The sequence below is a fragment of the Peromyscus californicus genome, unplaced genomic scaffold, assembly GCF_007827085.1.
Source record: "Peromyscus californicus insignis strain IS unplaced genomic scaffold, ASM782708v3 Scaffold_6__1_contigs__length_162567912, whole genome shotgun sequence".
NCBI classification, from domain to species: Eukaryota; Metazoa; Chordata; class Mammalia; order Rodentia; family Cricetidae; genus Peromyscus; species Peromyscus californicus.
This window is the reverse complement of record NW_026294584.1, coordinates 145066818-145094494: the sequence shown is the minus strand read 5'-3', so window position 1 is coordinate 145094494 and position 27677 is coordinate 145066818. Positions and strand designations below refer to the sequence as shown.

Below are 27677 nucleotides of genomic sequence, written 5' to 3'. Positions count from 1 at the left end.
TCTAATGTGTCTAACTTTGGATCAGCTAATAGGATATCATCCATATAGTGATAAATTACGAGTTGTGGAAACTTTACATGAATTATTTCCAATGGTTTCTGCACAAAGTATTGGCACAAACTAGGGCTGTTTAACATTCCCTGTGGGAGGACCTTCCTTTGATATCTCTTGACTGGCTGAGAATTGTTATAATTAGGTACTGTGAAGGCAAATTTTTCTCTATCATTTTCTTGTAAGGGTATGGTAAAGAAACAGTCTTTTAAGTCAATAACTATTATAGGCCATTCTTTAGGTAGCAGAGAGGGCAAGGGCATCCCAGTCTGTAGGGAGCACATTGGCTGAATTACTTTATTAATAGCACTCAGATCTGTCAGCATTCTCCAACTGCCAGACTTTTTTTTAATAACAAATACAGGAGAATTCCAAGGGCTGGTAGATTCTTCAATGTGTTGAGCATTTTACTGCTCTTGAACCAGCTGTTCTAAAGCTTGTAGCTTGTCTTTTGTCAAAGGCCATTGTCCAACCCAGACAGGTTTATTAGTTAGCCATTTTAAAGGTAAGGCAGTTGGTACTTCTGAGAGTTCAACGGCAGTCCTGCTCTGTTTGTGAACAGCCTGAATGGTTGGTGCCTGATTTTTATAGCATGTGATGATATTATTCCTAGAAACATGCATTGGTCTGTACTCCTTTTCTGAAAGTGTAGGAATTTTAATCTGGGTATTCCACTGTTGTAACAGATCTCGGCACCAAAGATTTACTGCTACATTTGATACATGTGGCTTCAGCCTTTCTCTCTGTCCTTCTGGCCCTATGCATTCAACCCATCTCGAACTCTGTTTTATCTGAGATAGGGTGCCAATCCCTAAAAGTTGGACATCTACCTCTTGAAGAGGCCAATTCGAATGCCATGATTTTGGTGTAATTACAGTCACATCTGCACCTGTGTCTACCAGGCCCTCCATAACCAGGCCATTAATTCGAATTCTAAGCTTTGGTCTTTGTTCATTTATGAAAGTCTGCCAAAATATTTGTTTTATAGTGTTCTTTGTAAACTGTGATCCACCTATCAGAGCTGTTTGATCATCCATTGCAGTATTGGTTTTTACATTAGGCATTCATTTATTCAGTTGTCCTGGAGAGGAATTTCTTCCACAGTGGCTGGGAATGTTCGTACTACATTTGATTTGGGGGCCTGCAAGAGACCCCCTGAGGCGTTTCCCTCCAGTAAAGGGTTGCCTTGTATGTCTATTTTTGATCTGCACTCATTGGTCCAATGTCGACCTTGGCCACACCTTCTACATAATCCGGGAGGTGGTTGGGGTCTCCTGTTTAGGCTATTCCTAAAAGGAGTATTACTTCTAGGAGTACCCCACGTACAGTTTTTACTTATATGACCTGGTGTACCACATTTAAAACATTTGGTAACACGGCCCTTCTTCCACCTCTGGGATTTGTCTCTCCTATCCAAGCCTCATTACTGTAGTTACGAGACTCAACACCATTAGTATATTGAATCCATTCTTCCAAAGGAGCTGATCTGATCTTTAATGGTGTAAGTATTCTTCTGCCTTCTGCATTAGCATTGTTGAACGCCAAGGACTCAGTTAATACTTTTCTTAATTCTTTATCAGATACAACTTTTGTTATAGCTGTGTTCAACCTTTGTAAAACATCGGTGAAGGGTTCGTGTGGTCCCTGAAATATCTTTGTGTATACGTCAGTTGGTTGTCTAGGTTCAGGAATTTTTTCCCAAGCATTTAGAGCTGCTGTACAGCATAGGGATATTGTATGCTCATCATAAGTGGCTTGTACATCCCTCACCAAGTATTTGATCTTGGGAGATCACAAAACCTCTGAGTTTACCTCGTTGTTCTAAAATTTTTGCCTCTTCTCTCAACCAGCTTTTCCACTGTAGCTGCTGGCTATATTCTAGAACAGCTGAAATTAACTGATGCCAGTCATCTGGGATGATTCTATGTGAGGTAGACCATGAATTTAACACCTTTCTTATGTATGTGGAGTGTATCCCATACATAACTACTGCTTCCTTTATATTTTTGAAGTCCCTTGTTGAATTTGGTTGTAATGTATATGAATTATATGGCTCGGGGTGTGTGTCATCCGCTGGCTTCTCATGGATGATAACAGGATAAGCCATTGTATGAGAGCCATTTGGAGATGTTACAACCTCTATAGTCTTGCCTTTCTGCTTATTAGGTCCCTTGTCATGTTTACTGAGAGTTTCTTCTAAGGCTTGCAAACGAGCACCTAGGGTCTGTTCTAGGGAGTGAACTTCCTCTCTGGCAAGGGACTCTAGATTTCTCATGGAATCATAGAAGTTTTTATGTTCCTCAGAAACACATGATTCCATGGACCTTATCTTATCAATTAATGATAATCTTTCTTCCTTATATAGTGTCTGGAGAGTTAGTGTTCTGTTCATTAAATATTGACATTTAAGCAGGGCGGTGGTGGCGCATGCCTTTAATCCCAGCACTCGGGAGGCAGAGCCAGGTGGATCTCTGTGAGTTCGAGGCCAGCCTGGACTACCAAGTGAGTTCCAGGAAAGGCGCAAAGCTACACAGAGAAACCCTGTCTCGAAAAACCAAAAAAAAAAAAATATTGACATTTATTATTAATAAGATCAATTTTCGGTACAAACCTGTTTTGTAAATCCTGATCAGCAGATTCCAGAGAAAGAATCTTTTTCTGTAAGACTTCATTGCTGTCTTTTAAAGCAGATTCCAGAGAGAGAATCTTTTTCTGTAAGCTGTCTTTTAAAGCAGATTCCAGAGAGAGAATCTTTTTCTGTAAGTTTTCATTGCTATCTTTTAAAGCCTGTATCAGTCCCAATAATGACTCATCTTTGTTCTTGTTATTAAACCAGTGTTTGAACACTGTGTGAATTATTATGATGATGCCAAAATGGTACCAGATATGCCTTAGGAATGTCGTATATTTCCAGGAAGATGTCATTCATCATACAGGCAAAAAGGTTTTCAAATTCTTGTGAGGTAATGTTGTCGGCCATATTACAAGAATTACTCAAAATTTGTTAGTCAATTTTAAGGTGTAAAATTATCAAGTACTTTTGCTTGAAACAATATGCTTACCTTTTGTTGTTTTGGGGGGGGGTGTAGTAGCACTTTTCAGCCAGCAGGTGGCATTGGTACAGCTCCAAAGCAGGGCCTGCTGGTGATCTTGGCTGACTGCAGCTCTCTGGAGTCCAGATGGCGGGAGCCGGAGCTTGCACTCAGGAAGCGGGGGAGTGCCTCTTTCACTGGTCTTGGGGCTAAGAACCCTGTAGGCATTCCCTGGTTATATGGAACTTTGCAGGCAGGTTTAGGTACCCACTAGCTGGGGAGGAGTCTAAGGGTGGGAGCCACCCAGGCCTTTGGAATTTGCCCCACGTGAATGACAGATATTGGTGAAATTATTAAGGCCACTCCACGTAGTTAAAAGGAGATTTATTTAATGGCGTAACTTATGAAATAAGGGATAGGAAGGTCGTGGATCTGGGGAAGGTGTATCACAGTCCAGCGGTGTTCTCTGGAGCTCTGCTTGGACCACCTCCACCATCCAGGGTCCCAAAACAGAGGGCAAGACCTCGCCCATCCAGATCTCGGTTCTCCAGGTGCCTCCCTTGACCCGGCCTTGTAGGCATGACAGTTGCCGAAGTCTCAATGGGGGTTGGAACTTCCAGATCCAAGGTGGAATGGTTACCCAGTACACAAGGTGTTGAATGAAACCACTCTGAGTGTGTGGTTTGATTTGTGATTTAAGCTTAGTAATGCTTCTTTTACAAATGTGGGTACCCCTGTATTTAGGGTATATTTTTCTGAATTGAGACTTCATCTTCATGAATATTTTCATGTGATGAATATGAAATGCCCGTCTTCATCTCTTTTGATTCATTTAATTTGAAGTCTATATTGTTAACTATTTGGATGTCTATACTACAGGGCTTCTTAGATCCATTCACTGGAAAATCTCTTCCTAATCCTTTACTTTGAGGTAATGTTTGTCTTTGAAGTGGACATGTGTTTCCTGTATGCAGCAGAGGGATGGATCCTGTTTCTTTCAACCTGTATCTTCTTGTACTCAAATTGAGCACACTGATATGGAGATAAATTAATGACCAGTGATTATTACTTCCAGTTATCTTTGGTAGTGTGTGTGCTGGGGATTTCTTTCTGTATGCTGTGAATGTTTTGCTCTGATTGATTGATAAATAAAACGCTGATTGGCCAGTAGCCAGGCAGGAATTATAGGGTAGTCAAAATGAGCAGAGAGTAGAATTCTGGGAAGTGGAAGGCTGAGTCAGGAGATGCAGCCAGCCACTGTCTCCATGATAAGCAAGATGAAGGCAGAACTGGGATAAGTTACCAATCCACATGGCTAAACATAAATAAGAATTATGGGTTAATTTAAGTGTAAGATCTGGCTATATCTGAGTGACTGCTAGACTGGTTTGGACCAGGAAAAGTTCTGGCTACTTGTGTGTGTGTGTGTGTGTGTGTGTGTGTGTGTGTGTGTGTGTGTGTGTGTGTGTGTGTGTTTCCCTATTTTGAGATTTGCTGTGTGAGCTTATCTATTGCCTATGTTTCCCTTCACTCAGCTGTCTTCCATGTGTTAGAGTTTTCTTTCTAGTTCTTTTTCTCGCATTGAATTTGTGGACAGATATTGTTTAAATCCAATTTTCTCAAAGAATATCTTGATTCCTCATATGTGGTGATTAAATTTTTGCTGCATGTAGTAGTGTGGGATGGCATCTGTCGTCCTGTAGTATTTGCAAAACATCTCTCTATGACCTTCTAGCTTCCAAAGTCTCCAGTTAGAATTTGGGTATAATTCAGATAGTTCAGCCATTTATATGTTAATTGGCATTTTTCACTTGAAGTTCTTAATATTCTTTCTGTATTCTGTTTGCTTTGTGTTTTGATTGTTATTTGAATAGGTGACTTTTGGCTGTTGTTGTTGTTGTTAAAGTCTCTTTGGTGCTGTAAGCTTCTTGTACCTGCACAGCCATGTTGATGTTTAGGTTGCAAGAGTTTTCATGTATGATTTTCAGGAATATATTTGCTATGCCTTTGAACTGGAGTCCTTCCCTTTCTCTATCCCTATTATTTTAGGTTTGGTCTTTTCATAGTGTCCCATATTTCCTGTATATTTTGTGTTAAGAAATTGTTGAATTTAACATTTTCTTTGACCAATGAATCTATTTCCTATATCCTATCTTCAATGCCTGAGATTCTCTCTTCCATTGCTTGCATTGTGTTGGTTAATGCTTGCATCTGTAGTACCTGTTCATTTACCTCATTTTCCGTTTACAGAATTCCCTCACTTTTGGTTTCCTTTATTGACTCAATTTCAATTTTCAAGTCTTGAACTGTTTCCATCATCTCTTGGCTTGTTTTTTTCTTGTCTTTCTTTAAGGCATTTATTGATTTCTTCCATTTTATGTTTGTCTTTTCCTTGATTTCTTAAAGGGAATTACTCATTTCCTCTTTAAGACGTTCTATCATATTCATAAAGTTATCTTTAAGGTCATTTTCTTCTGTTCTATCTGCATTATGATTTTTCAGTCTTACTATAGTAGATCCATTAGGTTCTGGTGGTGCCTTTTGTACTCTTTATTTTGTTGAATATATTCTTACAGTGAAGTTTATCTATCTGTGTTTGGGATAATTATAGTTAATGGTGTTGATCCCTGTGAAGCCTACATTGGATGGATCAGATCATAAGTTCCTTTATTATCTGTTTCCTTTATTCTTTTGAACTGGATGACGAAGTTTTCTGGTCATTAGTTGGTTGCCTGGTCAAGTAGGGTTGTCTCAGCTGAGGTTTGTAGGTGTTAAGTGCCTCACTCTAGCTTATTGTCCAGTTCTTCTGGCTGGAGTGGGCTTTATTTGTGTCTATTTTGTGTATTCTTCCAACTGGTGTGAGTGGCACTTGTGCCTATAGGTTCTGGTGATGTTGCTGAAGAGGGCTGTTCCTGGGGCTTCTTCTGGTAGTCAAGCACCTTACTGAAAGCAAATTAAGGGTGGCATGTAGCACCCTGTGTCCCATTCATAATGTGCAATATGATCACATAAGTTCACCACTCATTAGGTCTGACACTTTTCAAGATTTATTTCTTTAATTTTATGTGAGTGGGTTTTGCCTTGTGCATGACTGTGTACCACACATGTGTAGTACCTATGGAGGACAGAAGAGAATCCCCAGGAATTACAGTTATAAATAGTTGTTAGTACTCATATGGGAGATAGGTAGGATTAGGCTGCAAAGTGGGTCTGTTCTTCTAAATGGTGTAGGTAGTGCCTGTGCCTCTACAGTCTGCTGCTGGCCTACTGTTGAGGGCTGCACCAGAGAGGTAGAATTCCATCAGAGTTGGGTGCAGGGCCCAGACCCCATGCTGAGGCTGTTCTTCCAAATGGTGCTTGTGCCTCTAAGGGCAGCTCATGTTTCAGGGGATAGTTGGCCAGGGGGAGGATGATGGCTTCAGTGGGTTTGGGGAACAGAGTGGATCTTGTAAGATACAGAGTCCATTGGATGGTGGCTGAGGTAGAGTAGCCTGCCTGATGGTCACTTATATGCTGACTGGCTGCTGTGCCTGAGACAGGTGGGGGAGGGGCACAGGATGTGCCCTGGGGCTTAGAGCCTAGAGATTGAAGCAGTTTATCTGGAAGACCAGTCTTTCACCTCTTCTTCCACTTGGTGTAGGGGCTGATGATGTTGTGGGAGATGGTTCTCCCAGGGAAGAATGAAAGGTTCTCTGGGTTTGGATGTCAGAGTGGGTCTTGTAGTTTACTGAGTTCAGTGTGTGTGGCCAGTGGTAGAACTGCTTGCAAACATGTCTCTTAACTGCTGGCAGGCTGCTGTGGCTCGGTTTTGTGATTTTTAGCACATAAAGTCAGCATCCACTGTTCTCTGTAGCCCTTTTAGTAATAAAAATCAGTCAGCATGTGTTGCTACTTTTCTTGTTGTGGTAGTCAAGTACCTTACTGAAAGCAAATTAAGGGTGGCATGTAGCACCCTGTGTCCCATTCATAATGTGCAATATGATCACATAAGTTCACCACTCATTAGGTCTGACACTTTTCAAGATTTATTTCTTTAATTTTATGTGAGTTGGTTTTGCCTTGTGCATGACTGTGTACCACACATGTGTAGTACCTATGGAGGACAGAAGAGAATCCCAAGGAATTACAATTATAAATAGATGTTAGTACTCATATGGGTGCTCAAAACCAAACCCAGGTCCTCTGGAAGAGAAACAAAGAGTCTTAACTGCAGATCCATCTCTGTAACCCCAAGGAAATATTGACTTTTCACCTTGGTTTCACTAACATGGGGTGTATTTTACACTTACAAAAATCATATAAAATTTTATCATAATTAGGAAATTTTCTTTGTTTCTAACACCTTACTATAACTTGTTGTCTTCAAAAAAGCCTGTACGTTTTTATCACAGTGTAACTTGTTTAGAGGGTTTTTCAGTATGAATCTGTCTTTACTGCTTATCTCTAATGGCTTTTGTCTTTATCTGCAAAAAATAAAAGAACGAAAAGAAAAGGAAAAAATGCTGTGTAACTTAGATCATGGCATGCTGGCGCTGGCTCCTTCCCACTCAGTTCCCTGAGAGTCTAATCTCATGGAGGAAGCATCCTTACTGCCAGCTCAGGGAGCCATGTTTGCTGCTCCAACTCTGGGAACTTTCTAGGTCCATGCCACCACCTGAGTAGTGTCCTCCTGGCTGCTCATGAACACCATAGAAGTGTTTGGTAGTAAGACCTCTGAAAAGAGCCCAGCAACTTTTGTTGCTAATGCTGAATCAGGAAGCCATCTCTTTTTTTTTTTTAAATTTATTTTAATTTATTTTGCAATACAATTCAGTTCTACATATCAGCCACGGATTCCCTTGTTCTCACAACTCCCGTCCCCCTCACCTTCCCCCCAACCCCCCCCCCCATTCCCATCTCCTCCAGGGCAAAGCCTTCCCCACAGACTGAGGTCAACCTGGTAGACTCAGTCCAGGTAGGTCTAGTCCCCTCCTCCCAGGCCGAGCCAAACAATCCTGCATAGGCCCCAGGTTTCAAACAGCCAACTCATGCAATGAGCACAAGATCTGGTCCCACTGCCTGGATGCCTCCCAAACAGATCAAGCCAATCAACTGTCTCACCCATTCGGAGGGCCTTATCCATTGGGGACCCCTCAGCCATTGGTTCATAGTTCATGTGTTTCCATTCATTTGGCTATTTGTCCCTGTGCTTTATCCAACCTTGGTCTCAACAATTCTCACTCATATAAACCCTCCTCATTCTCGCTAATTGGACTCCCAGAGATCCACCCGGGGCCTAGTCATGGATCTCTGCATCCAGATCCCTCAGTAGTTGGATGAGGTTTCTAGCACAACAATTAGGGTGTTTGGCCATCCCATCACCAGAGTAGGTCAGTTTGGGCTGTCTCTCGACCATTGCCAGCAGTCTGTTGTGTGGGTATCTTTGTGGATTTCTGTGGGCCTCTCTAGCACTTTGCTTCTTCCTATTCTCATGTGGTCTTCATTTACCATGGTCTCCTATTCCTTGTTCTCCCTCTCTGTTGTTGATCCAGCTGGGATCTCCCGCTCCCCCAAGCTCTCTTTCCCTCAACCCTCGCCTTTCATTACCCCCACTCATGTCCAGGCTGTTCATGTAGATCTCATTCCATTTCTCTGTCATTGGGCGATCCCTGTGTCTTTCTTGGGGTCCTGTTTTCCAGGTAGCCTCCCTGGTGATGTGAGTAGCAGACAAGTCATCCTTGTTTCATGTCTAGTATCCTGCTATGAGTGAGTACATACCATGTTTGTCTTTCTGAGTCTGGGTTACCTCACTCAGGATGATTTTTTCTAGATCCATCCATTTGTCTGCAAACCTCATGATGCCATTGTTTTTCTCTGCTGAGTAGTATTCCATTGTGTATATGTACCACATTTTGTTTATCCATTCTTCAGTTGAAGGGCATCTGGGTTGTTTCCATGTTCTGTCTATTACAAACAATGCTGATATGAACATAGCTGAACAAGTGCTCTTATGGTGTGGTTGAGCATTTCTTGGGTATATGCCCAAGAGTGGTATAGCTGGATCTTGGGGGAGATTGATTCCCAATTTTCTAAGAAAGCGCCATATTGATTTCCAAAGTGGTTGTACAAGCTTGCATTCCCACCAGCAGTGGAGGAGAGTTCCCCTAGCTCCACATCCTCTCCAGCATAAGGTGTCTTCAGTGTTTTTGATCTTAGCCATTCTGACAGGCGTAAGGTGGTATCTCAGAGTTGTTTTGATTTGCATTTCCCTGATGATTAGGGATGTTGAGCAATTCCTTAAATGTCTTTCAGCCATTTGAGTTTCCACTGTTGAGAATTCTCTGTTTAGTTCTATAGCCCATTTCTTAATTGGACTGTTGGGCATTTTGATGTCTAATTTCTTGAATTCCTTATATATTCTGGATATCAGTCCTCTGTCAGATGTGGGGTTGGTGAAGATCTTTTCCCATTCTGTAGGCTGTCACTTTGCCTTGTTGACCGTATCCTTTGCTCTACAAAAGCTTCTCAGTTTCAAGAGGTCCCATTGATTGATTGTTTCTCTCAGAGTCTGTGCTACTGGTGTTCTATTTAGGAAGTAGTCTCCTATGCCAATGCGTTCAAGACTACTTCCTACTTTCTCTTCTAGCAGGTTCAGAGTAGCTGGATTTATGTTGAGGTCCTTGATCCACTTGGACTTAAGTTTTGTGCACGGTGATAGATATGGATCTATTTGCAGCCTTCTACATGTTGATATCCAGTTTTGCCAGCACCATTTGTTGAAGATGCTTTCTTTTTTCCATTGTGCACTTTTGGCTTCTTTGTCAAAAATTATATGTTCATAGGTATGCGGATTAATGTCAGGGTCTTCAATTCGATTCCATTGGTCCACATGTCGGTTTTTATGCCAGTACCAAGCTGTTTTTATTACTGTAGCTCTATAGTAGAGCTTGAAGTCAGGGATCGTGATGCCTCCAGAAGTTGTGTTATTGTACAGGATTCCTTTGGCTATCCTGGGTTTTTTGTTTTTCCATATGAAGTTGAGTATTATTCTTTCCAGGTCTGTGAAGAATTGTGTTGGTATTTTGATGGGGATTGCATTGAATCTGTAGATTGCTTTTGGTAAGATTGCCATTTTTACTATGTTAGTCCTGCCTATCCATGAGCATGGGAGATCTTTCCATTTTCTGACATCTTCTTCAATTTCTTTTTTCAGGGACTTAAAGTTCTTGTCATATAGGTCCTTCACTTGCTTGGTTAGTGTTACCCCAAGGTATTTTATGTCATTTGTGGCTATAATAAAGGGTGATGTATCTCTGATTTCCTTCTGCGCTTCTTTGTCCATTGTATATAGGAGGGCTACTGATTTTTTTGAGTTGATCTTGTATCCTGCTATGTTGCTGAAGGTGTTTATAAGCTGTATCAGTTCCTTGGTGGAATCTTTGGGGTCGCTCAAGTATACTACCATGTCATCTGCAAATAGGGAAAGCTTGACTTCTTCCTTTCCAATTTGTATCCCCTTAATCTCCTTATGTTGTCTTATTGCTCTGGCTAGAACTTCAAGCACTATATTGAATAAGTATGGGGAGAGTGGACAGCCTTGCCTCGTTCCTGATTTTAGTGGAATTGCTTTGAGTTTCTCTCCATTTAATTTGATGTTGGCTGTTGGCTTGCTGTAAATTGCCTTTATTATGTTTAGGTATGTTCCCTGTATTCCTGATCGCTCCAATACCTTTATCATGAAGGGGTGTTGGATTTTGTCAAATGCCTTTTCTGCATCCAGTGAGATGATCATATGGTTTTTTTCTTTGAGTTTGTTTATATGGTGTATTACATTGACAGACTTTCGTATGTTGAACCACCCTTGCATCCCTGGAATGAATCCTACTTGATCATGGTGGATAATTGTTTTGATGTGTTCTTGGAGTCTGTTTGTCAGTATTTTATTGAGTATTTTTGCATCAATGTTCATGAGGGAGATCGGTCTGTAGTTCTCTTTCTTTGTTGTATCCTTGTTTGGTTTAGGAATTAGGGTAATTGTAGCCTCCTAGAAGGAGTTTGGTAATGTTCCTTCTGTTTCTATTGTGTGGAACAATTTAGAGAGTATTGGTATTAACTCTTCTTTGAAGATCTGGTAGAATTCTGCGCTGAAACCATCTGGTCCTGGGCTTTTTTTGGTTGGGAGACTTTTAATGACTGTTTCTATTTCGTTAGGGGTTATTAGACTATTTAAATAGTTTATCTGGTCTTGATTTAACTTAGGTATGTGGTACCTATCCAGAAAGTTATCCATTTCTTTTAGGTTTTCCAGTTTTGTCGAATAGAGGTTTTTGAAGTATGACCTGATGATTCTCTGGATTTCCTCAATGTCTGTTGTTATGTCCCCCTTTTCATTTCTGATTTTGTTGATTTGGATGCTCTCTCTCTGTCTTTTGGTTAGTTTGGATAAGGGCTTGTCTATCTTGTTGATTTTCTCAAAGAACCAACTCTTTGTTTCATTAATTTTTTGTATTGTTCTCTTTGTTTCTATTTTATTGATTTCAGTTCTCACTTTGATAATTTCCTGGCGTCTATTTTTCCTGGGAGACTGTGCTTCTTCTTGTTCTAGAGCTTTCAGGTATGCTGTTAAGTCTCTAGTGTGAGATTTCTCCAACTTATTTATGTGGGCATTTAGTGCTATGAATTTCCCTCTTAGTACTGCTTTCATAGTGTCCCATAAATTTGGATATGTGGTGTCTTCATTTTCATTGATCTCTAGGAAGTCTTTAATTTCTTTCTTTATTTCTTCCTTAACCCATTGGTGATTCAGTTGGGTATTATTCAGTTTCCATGAGATTGCAGGTTTTCTGTAGTTTTTGTTGTTGTTGAAATCCAACTTTAGACCATGGTGGTCTGATAGAACACAGGAGGTTATTCCAATTGTTTTGTATCTGTTTAGATTTGTTTTGTGGCCAAGTATGTGGTCAATTTTAGAGAAGGTTCCATGGGGTGCTGAGAAGAAGGTATATTCTTTTTTGTTAGGATGGAATGTTCTGTAGATATCGATTAAGTCCATTTGAGTCATGACATCAGTTAAGTCCTTTATTTCTCTGTTAAGTTTCAATTTGGGAGATCTGTCCAGTGGTGAAAGTGGGGTGTTGAGGTCTCCCACTATTAATGTGTGGGGTTTTATATGTGATTTAAGCTTTAGTAATGTTTCTTTTACATATGTGAGTGCCCTTGTGTTTGGGGCATAAATATTCAGAATTGAGACTTCATCTTGGTGGATCTTTCCTGTGATGAGTATGTAATGCCCTTCTTGATCTCTTTTGATTGATTTTAGTTTGAAGTCTATTTTGCTGGATATCAGGATGGCTACACCCGCTTGTTTCTTAAGACCGTTTGATTGGAAAGTCTTTTCCCAGCCTTTTATTTTTAGGTAGTGTCTATCTTTGAATTTGAGATGTGTTTCTTGTATGCAGCAGAAAGATGGGTCCTGCTTTAGTATCCATTCTGTAAGCCTATGTCTTTTTATAGGTGAATTAAGTCCATTGATATTGAGGGAAATTAATGACCAGTGACTGTTCATTCCTGTTATTTTTTGGTGGTGATGTGTGGGTACTTCTATACGTTGGGGTTTACTGCTGTGGCTTTATCTGTTGCCTGTGTTTTCGAGGGTGTATCTGACTTCCTTAGGTTGGAATTTTCCTTCTAGTGCTTTCTGTAGGGCTGGGTTTGTGGATAAGTATTGCTTAATTCTGGCTTTGTCATGGAATGTCTTGTTCACTCCATCTATGGTGATTGAAAGTTTTGCTGGGTATATTAGTCTAGGCTGACATCCATGGTCTCTTAGTGTCTGCATTACATCTGTCCAGGTTCTTCTGGCTTTCAAAGTCTCCATTGAGAAATCGGGTGTTATTCTGATGGGTTTACCTTTATATGTCACTTGGCCTTTTTCCTTTGCTGCTCTTAATATTCTTTCTTTATTCTGTACGTTTAGTTGTTTAACTATTATGTGGCGAGGGGACTTTTTTTGGGGGTCTAGTCTGTTTGGTGTTCTATAAGCTTCTTGTATCTTCATAGGCATTTCCTTCTTTAAGTTGGGAAAGTTTTCTTCTATGATCTTGTTGAATATATTTTCTGTGCCCTTGAGTTGGTATTCTTCTCCTTCTTCGACCCCTATTATTCTTAGGTTTGGTCTTTTCATGGTGTCCCAAATTTCTTGGACATTTTGGTTCATGACTTTGTTGGCTTTAGTGTTTTCTTTGACTGATGAATGTATTTCTTCTACTGTATCTTCAACGCTAGAGATCCTCTCTTCCATCTCTTGCATTCTGTTGATTATACTTGCATCTGAAGTTCCCAATCGTTTTCTCAGATTTTCTATTTCCAGCATTCCCTCTGTTTGTGTCTTCTTCATTTTTTCTATTTCCCTTTTCAGGTCTTGGACTGTTTCCTTCATTTGTTTCATTGATTTTTCTTGATTTTCTCTCAGTATTTTATTGTTTTCTTCCAGGACTTTATTGATTTCTTCTAATTTGTTTGCCCTTTCCTCTAGTTGTTTACAGCGTTCTTCACATTTTTTTGTCTTTTCCTCTACACAAGCCTCTAGCTTCTTCATGATGTCATTCCTAAGGCTGTTTTCTTCTGCTTCTTCCAATTTCTGATGTTCAGGTCTAGGTGTTGGAGGAGGGCTAGGGCCTGGTGATGCTGTATTGCTATTCATTTTGTTGTATATGTTTCTGCCTTGACATCTGCCCATCTCCTTGTGGTTCGTTCTTGGCCTTATCCGCACACTTGGTTCAGACAGACCAGTGTTCCAAAAGCGAAGTCTGGAGCAAGATGGGAGCTGGGGGCCGGCCTCTAAGTCTCAGGAAGAGGCATGGGGCTCAGGCAGATGGGCGTGGGGGCAGGGCGTGGAGACTGAAGGGTCTGCCAGGGGTCTTGGAGAAGGGGATCCTTCCCGGTGTGGCTAGCAGGGAACCTGCCCGGTGGCCAGAACCTGGGGCCAAGTTGGGCAGGTCTTCCCTGGAGTGGCTGGTGCCCAGAGATGGGGTCTGGGGCAAGGAAGAGGAAGCCATCTCTTAAAGGAGCAGCACCTCTGCTCCCTGCAGCAAACAGAACCCACCTGAGAAAATACTGTTACCAAGAAGCTGGGCTTGACTCTGTTCTTGTGTGTTTGGAATCCTCTGATAAATTTTGTCAGGTTTTGTGGAAATTTCAGCCACAGGTTGGAAAGCCAGACATAATCAGATGCTTCTCTCCCACACAGCTGTTCCCAAGTACTCAGCAGCCACTTCCAAAAAAATTGACTCAGAGTTTTAATATTACTTATAAACGCTTGATGAAAGTCAAGCTTATTACTAGCTAACACTTACACTTAAATAGGTGCACATCTCTGTTTATACTTTGCTATCTGGTCATACATATGTTAGCATGGCATGTTCACTCCTGCTTCCTCTGCATCTGTTGGTGACTCCACATTTCCTCATCCCTTCATTCTCAGTTTAGCTTTTCTGCCTATTCTTTCCTGTTCAGCTATTGGTCAGTCAGCTTATTTACTTAACCAATCGTAGTGACATATATTCACCTGGAGTACAGAAGGATTATTCCATACCACACAATTTCAAATATGCTTGCATTAGATTTTGTGATTTGAAATTAAGTATTTTGGGGAGAAAAATATTTACACTATTGCATAGAGAAATGTAATGAAAATTATATAAAAATATCTCTCAGTCAAATACATGATACTACAAACAAATAAAAGTATTGAAGCTAATGTAGTGGAACAGATTTTCTACACAACAGAAAAGAATAAATGAAAACACAAAAACTTAGAAATGTACAGGAGAAAGCAGAAAACCAGAGCCATGATTTTAAAGTACAGTGGGAAGGTAAAAGAGCTTACATTATCATATTCCTCTAAAAAAATGATGGATGATGGCCTAGTATACTTGCATAGAATTTCAAGACAGTAAAGTCTTGTTTTTTAAATGAACGCAGACTGCTTGGTTTGAAACTGTCCTTCAGGATAAGCTTTCTTACCAGAGTGTTCATGTCAATGGGACAAGGACATGATTGGGCCTTGAGGTAGAATAAAATTAGGAGAGAGAGCATCATCAGAGAGACAACATAATACAGTCTTGAATGAGACAGTATTTTCTCTTTGAATCCAATGAAAGGAATGTCATTAGGAGAGATAACAGAGCGGGAGAGTAGCAGAGACAGTTGTCATCTACAGTATTTCGGGACTCCTGCAGGAACAGACTGACCCATCCATTTCCAGAGAGATAAAGAGGGTTTTCATGGGATGATTGAAAGTTCTGCTCCTCTTGATTTACCAGGGCTTGGTTTACATGTCACAATTCACAAGGAGGAAGCACTTGAAGATCCATCATTTCATTGAGGAGTATCTTTACCACTGGGGCCTGATTTTCTCCAACATAGAACTTAAAAGTGATTGTTATACAAGTGTGAGAACTAGAGTTCTATTTCCAGAGCCCATGTAAATTTAGAAGGGGAGAGCCAGCTTCAGAAGATTTTCTGACCTATGCATAAGAGCCATGGTGTGTATCTCTTTGTGTGTACATGCTACAGCTCATGCTGCATACCCCATGTTAACACAACCACACAATGAACAAGTGTACAAATTGATGTGGGTTATTTTGATCACACTCTGATACAATCAAGCCTGCCAATAAAGCTTACTTTGAATCAGAGAACAGAGCTAGCTACTAGCTGAGATATATTTGGAAAAAAGACACAAATGCATTTTTAGATCATTTCTACCTCCCCCTCGCCCCATTATGACTCCTCCTATGTCCCCCTACACCCTCTCCAATTCTAATTTCTCATTTATTATTGTTAAAATCATTTACACATGTATGTAACTATAAATTGGTGATTCTGGTGTAGTGTGTGTGTGTGTGTGTGTGTGTGTGTGTGTGTGTATGTGTGAGCAGAAAAACATGGTAGTATACCTGCTCATAATTTTACTACAAGGACATATTAAGAAAACAGCATGGTATAGGCACAAAACCAGGTGCTTAAACCAATGGAATTCATTACATGACTGAAATGAACCCACACAGTTACAGTGACACATAATTGTTGAAAAGCTCTCAAAAACAGTCGTTCTAGAAAAGACAGTCATCAATGAATATTTAATCCACAGTTAAATTAATCTTACTTTAATTAAGGACAGAATTTTTAAACTGTTCAGAAGATACAGGGAACTTTGAGGGAAGAAGGGCATTCTGAACAGATTTGAGTAGAAAATATTCCCCAATATTGACAAAAGTGATTCAATGCAATTAAAAGATTTTCCACAGAGCAAAGGAAACAAGGTTGAGGAAAACAAAACTCTTTCCCACCTGTGTATCAGATAGGAGACTAATCTTTAGAGTGTACAAAAGTCTCCATTTATAGAAGATAAACAGAATATACTGAAAGGACATTTCTTCTATAGTTTTGGTTGTGAGACTAGCGTTTAATGACTGAGCCATCCCTCCAGCCCTGAATGGGCATTTCTAAATAGGAAAATTTAAAATGGCTGATAAATATTTTCTCAATGTTCAACATTCTTAATTTTCATAGAAATTCAGTTTAAAACTGTGAGGCAATACCATTTGACACCAGTCAGAACAGTGATCTGATTCAATAAAGCAACAACAAATACTGTTGAGAATGTACAGGAATAGAAGGCTTTGAGATTGAAAATGGGATGCCAAACTGGACTCATGCAATAAATATGAATACTGAAGCTCTTAAAAAGTTACACATGGAACTTCCATATATGTCTGTTCCATATTGTAGGTATTTTGAATAGTTCAGTAATGAACAAAACATTGTATGTAACTGCAATGTGATGAATTGGAATTCTTCATATATGTAGCCAGTAGAGGAATAGATGGGACATATGGAATGGCCACTCCTCATCTGCTTCAACCAGCACAGTTTCCTAGGCATCTATTGCAAGAACTTATTCTTTAACCCATCATAATACTAATGACTGACAGTGTCCCTCTCACTTCCTCCACAATCTGTTGATATTTTTTCTGGTCAGTTCTTAGGTGACATTTTTCTTGCATACAACAGTAATCTCTTTCACACACTGCTAACACTGGAAAAGGTCAAGAATAGGCTCAGACTGTGAGATATTTGGCAAAATCAACTTCTTTATTCCAGGACACACCTACAGCTAAGGCCAAGGCTGAATTCTGCCAGAACATCCAACGCCCCAACTGCCCACACAACCATGTACACCCACCTTTCTCCTCTGTTCCTACTCTCACTTTCCTGGTTCAATGTTCAAAGACGACAAGAGCCACACCTGGTCAGGACTCAATCAAAAAGTCCTTCCAATGTTGAATCAGAAAACACTAGAAAACTAACATGTCAATAAACAATGGGCCATAATCAAAACAGAAAATTGTTCTCTGTCTTCATTAAAGCCCTTGAATTAAGAATGTGAGAATTTCTGTGGTTTTCATACATCCAGAGAATATTGCCAAGTTCTAAGAGACTACACCTTCAGAATACATCTCTTACCCCCTTAGGGGAGAAATATCCACCTGGTGACACTACAGAATGTCACATCATCTGTAGGACATTATCTTGTTGGTTTTTTTTTCTCAGATAATCTTTATACCTGTTCAAAATGAACCAACATGCACTTTGATATGCAGAGCACAGGAAAGTGATCCCCACTGGATGATGGATCATCTAAACTTACAGTCACATGTCCCTACCTGCTTTACCTCATCCAAATATTCTTCAAATTTCTAAAAATCCCACAAACACTAGGCAATTATGAAAGCCTGATACGTTGTCAGATGTCAAAAGGCAGTTATACACATTTACTGTTTTGTGCTGCCCAAAGTCAAGTGACTTCAATGTGCAACAGAAAAGAGAACAGGGTTGCCGGGCGGTGGTGGCGCACACCTTTAATCCCAGCACTCGGGAGGCAGAGCCAGGCGGATCTCTGTGAGTTCGAGGCCAGCCTGGGCTACCAAGTGAGTTCCAGGAAAGGCGCAAAGCTACACAGAGAAACCCTGTCTCGAAAAACCAAAAAAAAAAAAAGAAAAGAAAAGAGAACAGGGTGACAGAATGAAGAAGCATTGGTATCAAAGGAAGAGGCATTTCACACAATATCTAGACATCATTTTTTGTTTTTCCCAACAAGTTTTCCTTGTAGAACAGCACTACCTGTCCTGGAACAACACTTTGTAGAGGTACCAGGTCTGAAAATCTCAGAGATGCATCTGTGTCAGCCTCCAAGTGCTGGGATTCAAGGTGTGTGACACCACACTTGGTTATCCACTAACCAATTGTTTTAAAAATGAAAGTATGCTAATGAAGACTAGAGTGAAGCTGTCTTTGGGGTTCACATCTGTACTCCTCATGTGGAGGTCATGGGGGAAGAGTAGCAAGTCAAGCAAGGAGGCCAAATCACAAACACACTAATGAACGAAGTAAACATTAGTTTGAATTGGAAGTCAAGGGACGCATCAGAAAAGTAAAAGGCCCAAAAATGATACTGAGATATGTATCAGTAGGTGGTATTGATCTTAAAATCATCAACAAGTCAGATTAGAAAAAACTGAAGCACTCCATATCAGAACATGAGATTCTCCATGTTGAAAATCAATCAGAAAAAGCACTTCTGTGGAATGTTTGAAGAGGATGTCAGACCACGTTGTTCAAGGTTTACTCAATCAATACTCCATGTCATTGCTTAAGAATAATTAATGGAGAGAACCATACTAAAACATAATCTAAATCAATATTATCAACACAGCATTTATAAGGTTACAGTGAAGATGTTAGCCAGGAACCACAGCATTCGTGCATTATGGGACAACTGGGTGCACATGGATTACCTGGTCCTAGAGTTTCATGGGCTCCCTATTGCCACTTTCCTTTCTCTAACAGAGGACGATGTGAAGAATAGAGTATTCAGTAATCTAATTCTACAATATCATAGTTTCTATGAATTGAACCAGTTCTGAGAATTCTGGAACACCTTTCTGGGGCCAAACAGGCTGTCAGTTTTGTTGGTCTAAGTTACTATGCATTCCTGCTTTGTGTCCTAACTTCATGCTGAACTGAACAAAACAATCAGCTAAATGTTATATATGTGGTAACACATTCATATAATGCCATGAATGGACTTTATCACTTCATAGCAGAGAGACTACCCATCTATAGTCTCAATGACAAGAAGAGTATGGACAAAAGGATGTATAGAAGAAAATGCCCCCACAATCACATTTCAGAGGATCAGAGTCACAGTTCTATAAAACTAGGGCTTAAACAGTAAGAGAACTTCATTTCTAATATCTGAACTTTGTCTGATCACTTCAACATTGTTGTCGAAATTTGATATTGTACCATATAGAACTGAGACATTGATAACCTCCTCCACACTGCATCCTGCTAGGCTAAAATCCCAAAGAAAAGTCAAGGATGCGAGGTATCCTGCCCTGTCAGGGAAGGTCACCTGTAAGGACCTGAAAGGTGCCTTTGTTTTGCCTTTCTTATAAAGACTGTGGCCTTGCTTCCTCCAGCACACACTTGGGAGTAACTCCAGAGCCTCTTCCAAGATGCTGGTGGTCCTGCTCACAGCAGCGTTATTGGCCCTGAGCTCTGTTCAGAACTCAAATGCAGGTATAAAGTAGGAGAGAGGGTAGCAGAGAGACATGGGATTTGGGCAACACACTGAAGTTCAGGAATGGGAGGAATGGGGGGAAATGACATGCAACTGAGGCAAAGAAATATGGGAACAAATATTAGGACATTTATATTATCATTTTGCTTGTAGATTTCGGATTTAAATAAAGCAAAATTTAAGAAAATATTCTTGCAACAAAATAATATAAGTGGATTTGTGAAAAGATGTTTTTGGTGGTGGATGATGTGTGGCAATAAGTTACAGTTGACAGAGAGGAACTCAGTACTCAAGGTGTTAGAGAAGCAGATAGTGAATGATGCTAGGCTTGGTATACAGAGGATAGAGAAAAATGAAAGAAGTAAATATGTATTAGGCATATCTTTGAGAAATAGAAGTAGGAAAATGTAATAAATTTGAAACTCTGTTTAAAATAACTAGAAATTTCAGGAAATAATTTCTTTTAAAAATCATTTCTGTGTATGTCTGTGCGTGTACCCCTGTGTGTGTATGTATGTGTGTGTATGTACATATATGTGTGTGTGTATGTGTGTGTCTGTGTGTGTGTGTATGTACAATGTGAATTTGAGAAAGCCAAAGGTAGGCAGACACACACACACAACACACACACACACACACACACACACACACACACACACACACACACACACAAAGAATGAGAGAGGCAGAGACAGAGTTAGACAGAGATGGGGACAGAGAGACAGAGAGAGAAAGAGAGAGAATTTGAATGCTTATTCACAGTCCTGCCTGAGGACAACCTTTTAGCACCAAGCTATCTTTTTATAGCATGTGGCTCCAGGAACTGAATTCAAGTCAACAGGCAAGCACTTTTTTCCTCACTGAGATATCTGGCTGGACCCATTTCTCTATTGTAATGACACACATGCAATGTTCATTGTTCTATACATGGCTTTAAAGCAATGTTTGTTCTTATTTCCATGCATGAAATGCCAAGGGATATACCCTGTAAGAAATGAACGTCATAAAAAAAAAACAAAGGACTGTGAACATATTACCGTGAAATTCCCCTAATGTAAAGGAGACGGACAGTAAGGATGGACACAGCTAGTGAGGAACAAAGTAATGGTTGCTGCTGCCATGGAGACTATCCTGGCAACATTATCAGCAACATTATGCAAGATTAAATTCTGCATAGTGGATGTGAAGTGGTAGTTTAAAGTCATCTTTATTGAGCATCCAGAAAATGTCATGAGTAAATTTTCATTTATTTTGTGCTTCTTTTCTAGCAATCATCTATGGAAACCCTTCTTCGCAGCTCCTAGGTAAAACCAGATTCTTCCTCTATTGACATTCTATGTATCCTTTATTCTATAACTATTCCGTTCTTTAATATCTCGTTAACATTTTGTTATTCTATGAAAGGAATGATTGACAGCTTCCCCTGAGGTATATGGGAAGACATCCCAACAATGCTTCTAGGAACTGGAGCAGGGTTGTACAATGGAAGAGTTGGAAGCCAGGTTTTTATAACAGGAACATTTTGTCTATTCCACAGATGGAAGTAATGGCTTGCATATGATGAACACATTGGGGGTCCTAATTTAAAATCTCCAATAGCACTATAGGTTGTTTGTAGAATTCTTCTTTCACCAGTGACTCCAAGGAGAATTATATGATCGATCAGAAGATATGCAATCACACAGATCCAATGCTCTCCCACTATAAAAATTTATTTTTCTCTGGTCTGTATGCACAGTTAAATAATACATACAAAAACACTGCAAGAATATTGAATGGAACATCTTCCCATTGCTATCCTACATTTCTTTCTTGTTCTCCACATGGTTATAGGACTCTAAACATCACGAGATATTTAAGAATAGAGCATTGCTCTCACAATTTTGCTACTCTGCCAACTTCTAAATAATAACATTAAAAAATTCTTCCCCTTTCTTCGCGTCTGAATAATATAAAGAACACAAAGTCATCTTTAATGCACCGAATTTAAGAACAAATATATGTCAGAAGAGTGGAGACATAAGGAAGTTCATATGATAAATGTGAAAAATAATCTTAAAGGAGAATCAGGGACATAATGTTGTGAGGGTGTTATCAGAGAAAGAGAAGGTATAAACTCATTCTACATTGATCTATACCCAAACAGAGGGAGAACAGCAAAACCAAGGCCATGGTCAACAGCATCAGAGACCCCCTCCTGGAGAATTCCCCCCAGGACCTTCTGCCTCTGAGGAAGATGATGGTGAAAATGCTGATGACAGTGAAGAAGAGGGAAATGCACCAGAGGGACCACCACAAGAAGGAGACAATAACCAGCAACCTCGCCCTCCTAGACCTGGAAACCAGCAAGGCCCACCCCAGCAGGGAGGACAGCAGCAGAATAAACCTCCTAGACCTGGAAACCAGCAAGGCCCACCCCAGCAGGGAGGACAGCAGCAGAACCAGCAAGGCTCACCCCAGCAGGGAGGACAGCAGCAGAACCAGCAAGGCCCACCCCAGCAGGGAGGACAGCAGCAGAACCAGCAAGGCCCACCCCAGCAGGGAGGACAGCAGCAGAACCAGCAAGGCAAACCCCAGCAGGGGGGACAGCAACAGAATAAACCTCCTAGACCTGGAAACCAGCAAGGCCCACCCCAGCAGGGAGGACAGCAGCAGAACCAGCAAGGCCCACCCCAGCAGGGAGGACAGCAGCAGAATAAACCTCCTAGACCTGGAAACCAGCAAGGCCCACCCCAGCAGGGAGGACAGCAGCAGAACCAGCAAGGCCCACCCCAGCAGGGAGGACAGCAGCAGAACCAGCAAGGCCCACCTCAGCAGGGGGGACAGCAACAGAATAAACCTCCTAGACCTGGAAACCAGCAAGGCCCACCCCAGCAGGGAGGACAGCAACAAAATCGCCCTCCTAGATCTGTAAATCAACAAGAACCACCCCAGCAGAATAATGATAAACAGTATAGTTACCTGTGGAGATTTTCTGGATAACCACAAAGTTCCTCATCAGGACAAAGGTAATCAGATAGTTTATCCTTCACACCAGTCCCTAAATGCCATGTATCAGCACACTACTCCTAAAGAATTAGATCACATATACATCCAAAATTTATATGGACTGTATACCGTAGAATTCTATGATGGATGTGATTTGCCTTCACTCTCCATCAAAGTCTTAACTCTACCATAATTAGATAGCCTAAAAACTAAGAAGTATCTCAGAATATATTAATACTGCATGTTGTGTCTTTCTTCTTGGTGAGTTTATTTAATTATTTGTTTTTTATTACTTACTTACTTATTTATTTATTTATTTATTTATTTATTTATTTCAGGTGAACTGGAAGACTTACCTTTAGTGTCTTTTCAATGCAACAATGATGTTGTAAGTTTACCTTCAACACTCTAATAAAATATTTAGCATGCAATTACTGTTTGCTGTTTCTTATTCTGAGTATGAGTGAATGAAATCTGGTGCTCGTTGCCAAACGTAATGTGAAGATAGAACCATTCCCTTTAGTTACTTCCAGAAAGTGGCCCTCTTTCTTCCTTACAAAGAGGCCAACTATCACTTGAGAGATCCCCTCTTTTCCATCCATGGAATTCTGCCTACAGCTTTGCTGTATGTCCCAGATGCCTGCAATGTTAGCAGGAGACTTCATGATAGACACGGATTTCAAGATTAAACTGTATAAACAGATTGAACTACATAAAATGCCCTTAATTAGTCACATGCATGGTTTGACCACTAGGCTAAGGAACATTTGTCTAGGAGTAACTGAAAAAGATATTCTTTGGCCGAGTCACGTTGGCATCACACAACTTTAATCCCAGAACTCGGGAGGCAGTGGCAGGCTGATTTCTGTGAGTTCGAGGCCAGCATGGTCTACAAAGCAAGTTCCAGAAAAGGCACAAAATTACACATAGAAACCCTGTCTCGGAAAAAAAAAAATGTAGTCTTTGTTTCTCTCAGTTCACAATTGACAAGTGTGGAAGTTCCTGTTTCTACAGCTAGTATTCTTTTAGGCATTCAAGTATCAACTAGCTCACATTCTTCCTCTGATTTGGACTGGTCTATAATGCAATGGTGTCAATGGGACATGATGTTCATTGTTTTCATTGCCCTTTTTCATTTTTTATTAATATTGTATACCTAGACCTTAGGAGCAAATGAAATTTTTAAGTAGTTTAAGTAACTTTTAGAACTTGAAGCATGATCCTAACTAGTCTTATCAATAAAATACAGGAGTCAGATATTGGGCAAAAAGCTGATCTTGCCTTTAAGAGCTGAATTTCCACATTCACTGTGAATTAGCATTTTGAAAACCCACAGATTAAATTATTATATGCCCATCTTCTGAATTTGGTGTCATTCTAGTTATGGCTGAAGTCAATCTTCTTTATTAAGCAGTGTTCATCTCATACTCTCTCTTTAAAAATCCATTTTACATACCAACCACAATTCCCCTACCACACCTTCTCCTGCTACCCTCAACCCATCGATTCCCCTTCAGCCCACCCTCATCCACTCCTCCCAAAAGGTAACGCCTCCCATAAAGAGTCAAAAAGCCTGGTACATTACGTTGAGGCAGGACGAAGACCCTCCCCTCTGCAGCAAATTGACCAAGGCATCCCACCATGACGAATTGGCACCAAAAAGCCAGCTCATCTGCCAGGGATTGATCCTGGTACCCCCGCCAGGGTTCCCTCAAACAGACAAAGATAAAAAACTGTCTCCTACATTCAGAAGTCCTAGTTCAGTCTCATGCAAGCTCCCAGTTGTTGATCTAAAGTCCATGGCCTCCCACAAGCTTGGTTCATCTGTCTCTATAGGTCTCCCCATCATGATATTAACACCTCCGTGCTCACATAATCCCTCCTCCCTCTCTTCCACTGAACTCACAGATCATGGCCTGGTACTTCTTGGGTGTACACTTCTGCATCTGCTTCCATGAGTTACTGGATGAAGACTCTGTGATGACAGTTATGATATTCACCAATCTGATTACTGGGGAAGGCCAGTTCAGGCACCCTCTCCACTATTGGTAGTAGTCTTAGCTGGGGTCATCCTTGTTGATTCCTAGGAATTTCCCTAACTCCACAATGGCTCCCTCTATCAAGATATATTTTTGTTGCTATACTACAACGACCCTCCCCCAGCTTGACCATACATTTCCCTCATGATCTCATCCCCCATCTCCTCTCCTCTACCACTTCCCTCCCCAAACCTCCAGTTTTCCCAGGAAACCTCATCATTTTCACCTTCCTGGATCGATCCATGTGTGCCTCTTAGGGTCCTATTTGTTGCTTAGCTTCTCTGAATCTGTGGGTTGTAGTCTGAGTATACTTTGCTTTACATCTAGTATCCACTTATGAGTGATCACACATCATGGTTGCATTTCTAAGTCTGGTTTAGCTCACTCAGGATGGTTACTTCTAAATCCATCCTTTGATTGCAAATTTCTTGATGTCATTGTTTTTTGCACCTGAGTAGTACTCCATTATGTAAATGTACCACATTATCTTTATTCATTCTTCAGCCGATGGACATCTAGGTTGTTTCCAGGTTCTGGCTATTGTAAATAATGCTGCTATGAACTTATTTGAGCAAGTGTCCTTGTAGTATGATTGAGTATCCTTTGGGTATATGCCCAAGAGAGATATGGTTGGGTCTTGAGGTAGATTGATTCCCCGGTGTGCCAAGAAATAGCCATACTATTTTCCAAAGTGGCTGTACGAGTTTGCACTCCCAGCAGCAGTGGAGGAGTGTTCTCTGAACTCCACAGCCTCTCCAACATAAGCTGCCCTCAGTTTTTTGTTTTTCTTTTATTTTTTAATTTTTTTGAAAAAAAATTTATAATTAATTTAATTTTACATATCAACCACAGATTACCCTGTCCTCCGTCCTCCCACCCCTCAGTCTTCTCCCCCAATCCACACTCCATTCCCACCTCCTTCAGGACAAGGTCTCCCCTGGGGAGTCAGCCCAGCCTGGTAGATTCAGTTGAGGCAGGTCTAGTCCACTCCTCCCTACACCAATGCTGAGCAAATTGTCTCAGCATAGGCCCTAGGTTACAAAAAGCTGGCTCATGCACCAAGGACTTGTCCAGGTTCCACTGCCTGGGGGCCTCCTAATCAGTACAAGCTAATCAACTGTCTCATTTATACACAGGGCCTGGTCCAGTTCCATTGGGACTCCTCAGCTATTGGTTCACACTTTATCTCTATCCACTAGTTTAGCTATTTGTCCCTGTGCTTTTTCCAATCATGGTCTCAATATCTCTTGCTTATATAATTCCTCCTCTCTCTTGCTTATTGGAATCCTGGAGCTCCACCTGGGGCTGGGCCGAGGATCTCTGATCTGCTTCCATCAGTCACTGGATGAGAGTATTTTATTTTTTATCTTAGCCCTTCTGACAGGTGTAAGATGGTATCTTAGTGTGGTTTTGATTTGCATTTTCATGATTTCTAAGGATTATGAGCAATTCCTTAAATGTCTTTCAGCCATTTGAGATTCATCTGTTGAGATTTTCCTGTTTAGCTCTGTACCCCATTTTTTAGTTGATTTTTGGTATTTTTATGTCTACTTTCTTGAGTTCTTAATATACTTTGGAGATCAGTCCTCTGTCAGACATGGGGTTGGATAAGATCTTTTGACATTTGAAGGCTGTCATCCTTTTGTCTTAATGACCATATCATCTGCCTTACAGAAGTTTCTTAGTTTCAGGAGGTCCCATTTATTAATTGTTGGCCTCAATGTCTTTGCTACTGCTATTATATTTAGGAAGTGGTCTCCTGGGCCAATGCCTTTGAGCCTACTTCCCACTTTTTCTTCTATTACATTCAGGGTAACTGGATTATGTTGAGGTCTTTGATCCACTTGTACTTGAGTTTTGTGCATGGCAATAGTTATGGATCTATCTGCAATCCTCTATATGCTGACATCCAGTTATGCCAGCACAATTTGTTGAAGATGCTTTCATTTTCCATTGTACAGTTTTGGCTTCTTTGTCGAAAATCAGGTACTCCTAGGTGTGTGGATTAATGTCAGGGTCTTCAGTTCTATTCATGGTTCCACATGTCTGTTTTTATGCCAATACAAAACTGTTTTTATTACTATAGGTCTACAGTAGAGTCTGAAATCAGGGATGGTGATGCCTCTGGAAGTTCCTTTATTGTAAAGGATTGTTTTAGCTGTCCTTTTTTTTTTTTCCCTTATGAAGTTGAATGTTGTACTTTTGAGGTATGTAAATATTTGTGCTGGGATTTTGATGGGATTGCTATGGGTAACTTGCCATTTTTATTATCTTGATCATATCTGTCCATATGCATGAGCGATCCTCCCATTTTCCTCAGATTCTTTCTTCAAAGGCATAAAGGTCTTGTCATACAGGTCTTTCACACATTTGGTTAAATTACTCCAAGATATTTTGTATTACTTGTGGTTGTTTTAAGGGTTGATGTTTCTCTGATTTCTTTCTCCTCTCAGTTATCTTTTGGACTACTGATTTTTTTATTTAATCTTGAATCCTGCCTCATTACTGATGTCGTTTATCAGTTGTAGAAGGAGTTTCCTGGTAGACTTTTGGGGATCACTTGTGTATACAATCATATTACCTGCAAATAGCAAAAGTTTGATTTCTCCCTTTCAAAATTTTATCTACTGTACCTCTTTTTGTTGTTTAATTACTCTAGCTAGAACTTTGAGTACTGTATTCTATAGATTTGGAAAGAGTGGACAGCCTTGTCTTGTTACTAACTTTAGTGGAATCATTTTCGGTTTCTGTCTATTTAATTTGATGTTGGCTGTCAGCTTGCAATGACATTGCATTTATTATATTTAAGTATGTTCCTTGTATCCCTGATCTCTACAACAATTTCATCAGGAAGCAGTATAGGATTTCGTCAAAGGCTTTGTCAGCATCTAATGAAATGATCATATGGTTTTTTTCTTTCAGTCTCTTTATATGGTGGAT

The 27677-nt window shown here is 40.4% G+C and overlaps 1 protein-coding gene across 1 annotated transcript in view; it reads left to right on the top strand.

Annotated features, from left to right (window-relative positions):
- The window catches only part of LOC128099794 (basic salivary proline-rich protein 1-like), a 57534-nt gene extending 34842 nt beyond the window's left edge, over window positions 1-22692 (top strand). The window contains exon 6 of the mRNA XM_052721610.1: window positions 22033-22692. Coding sequence (XP_052577570.1) covers window positions 22033-22692 — 660 coding nt within the window. The remainder of the gene's footprint in view (window positions 1-22032) is intronic.
- The last annotated feature ends 4985 nt before the right edge of the window (window positions 22693-27677 follow it).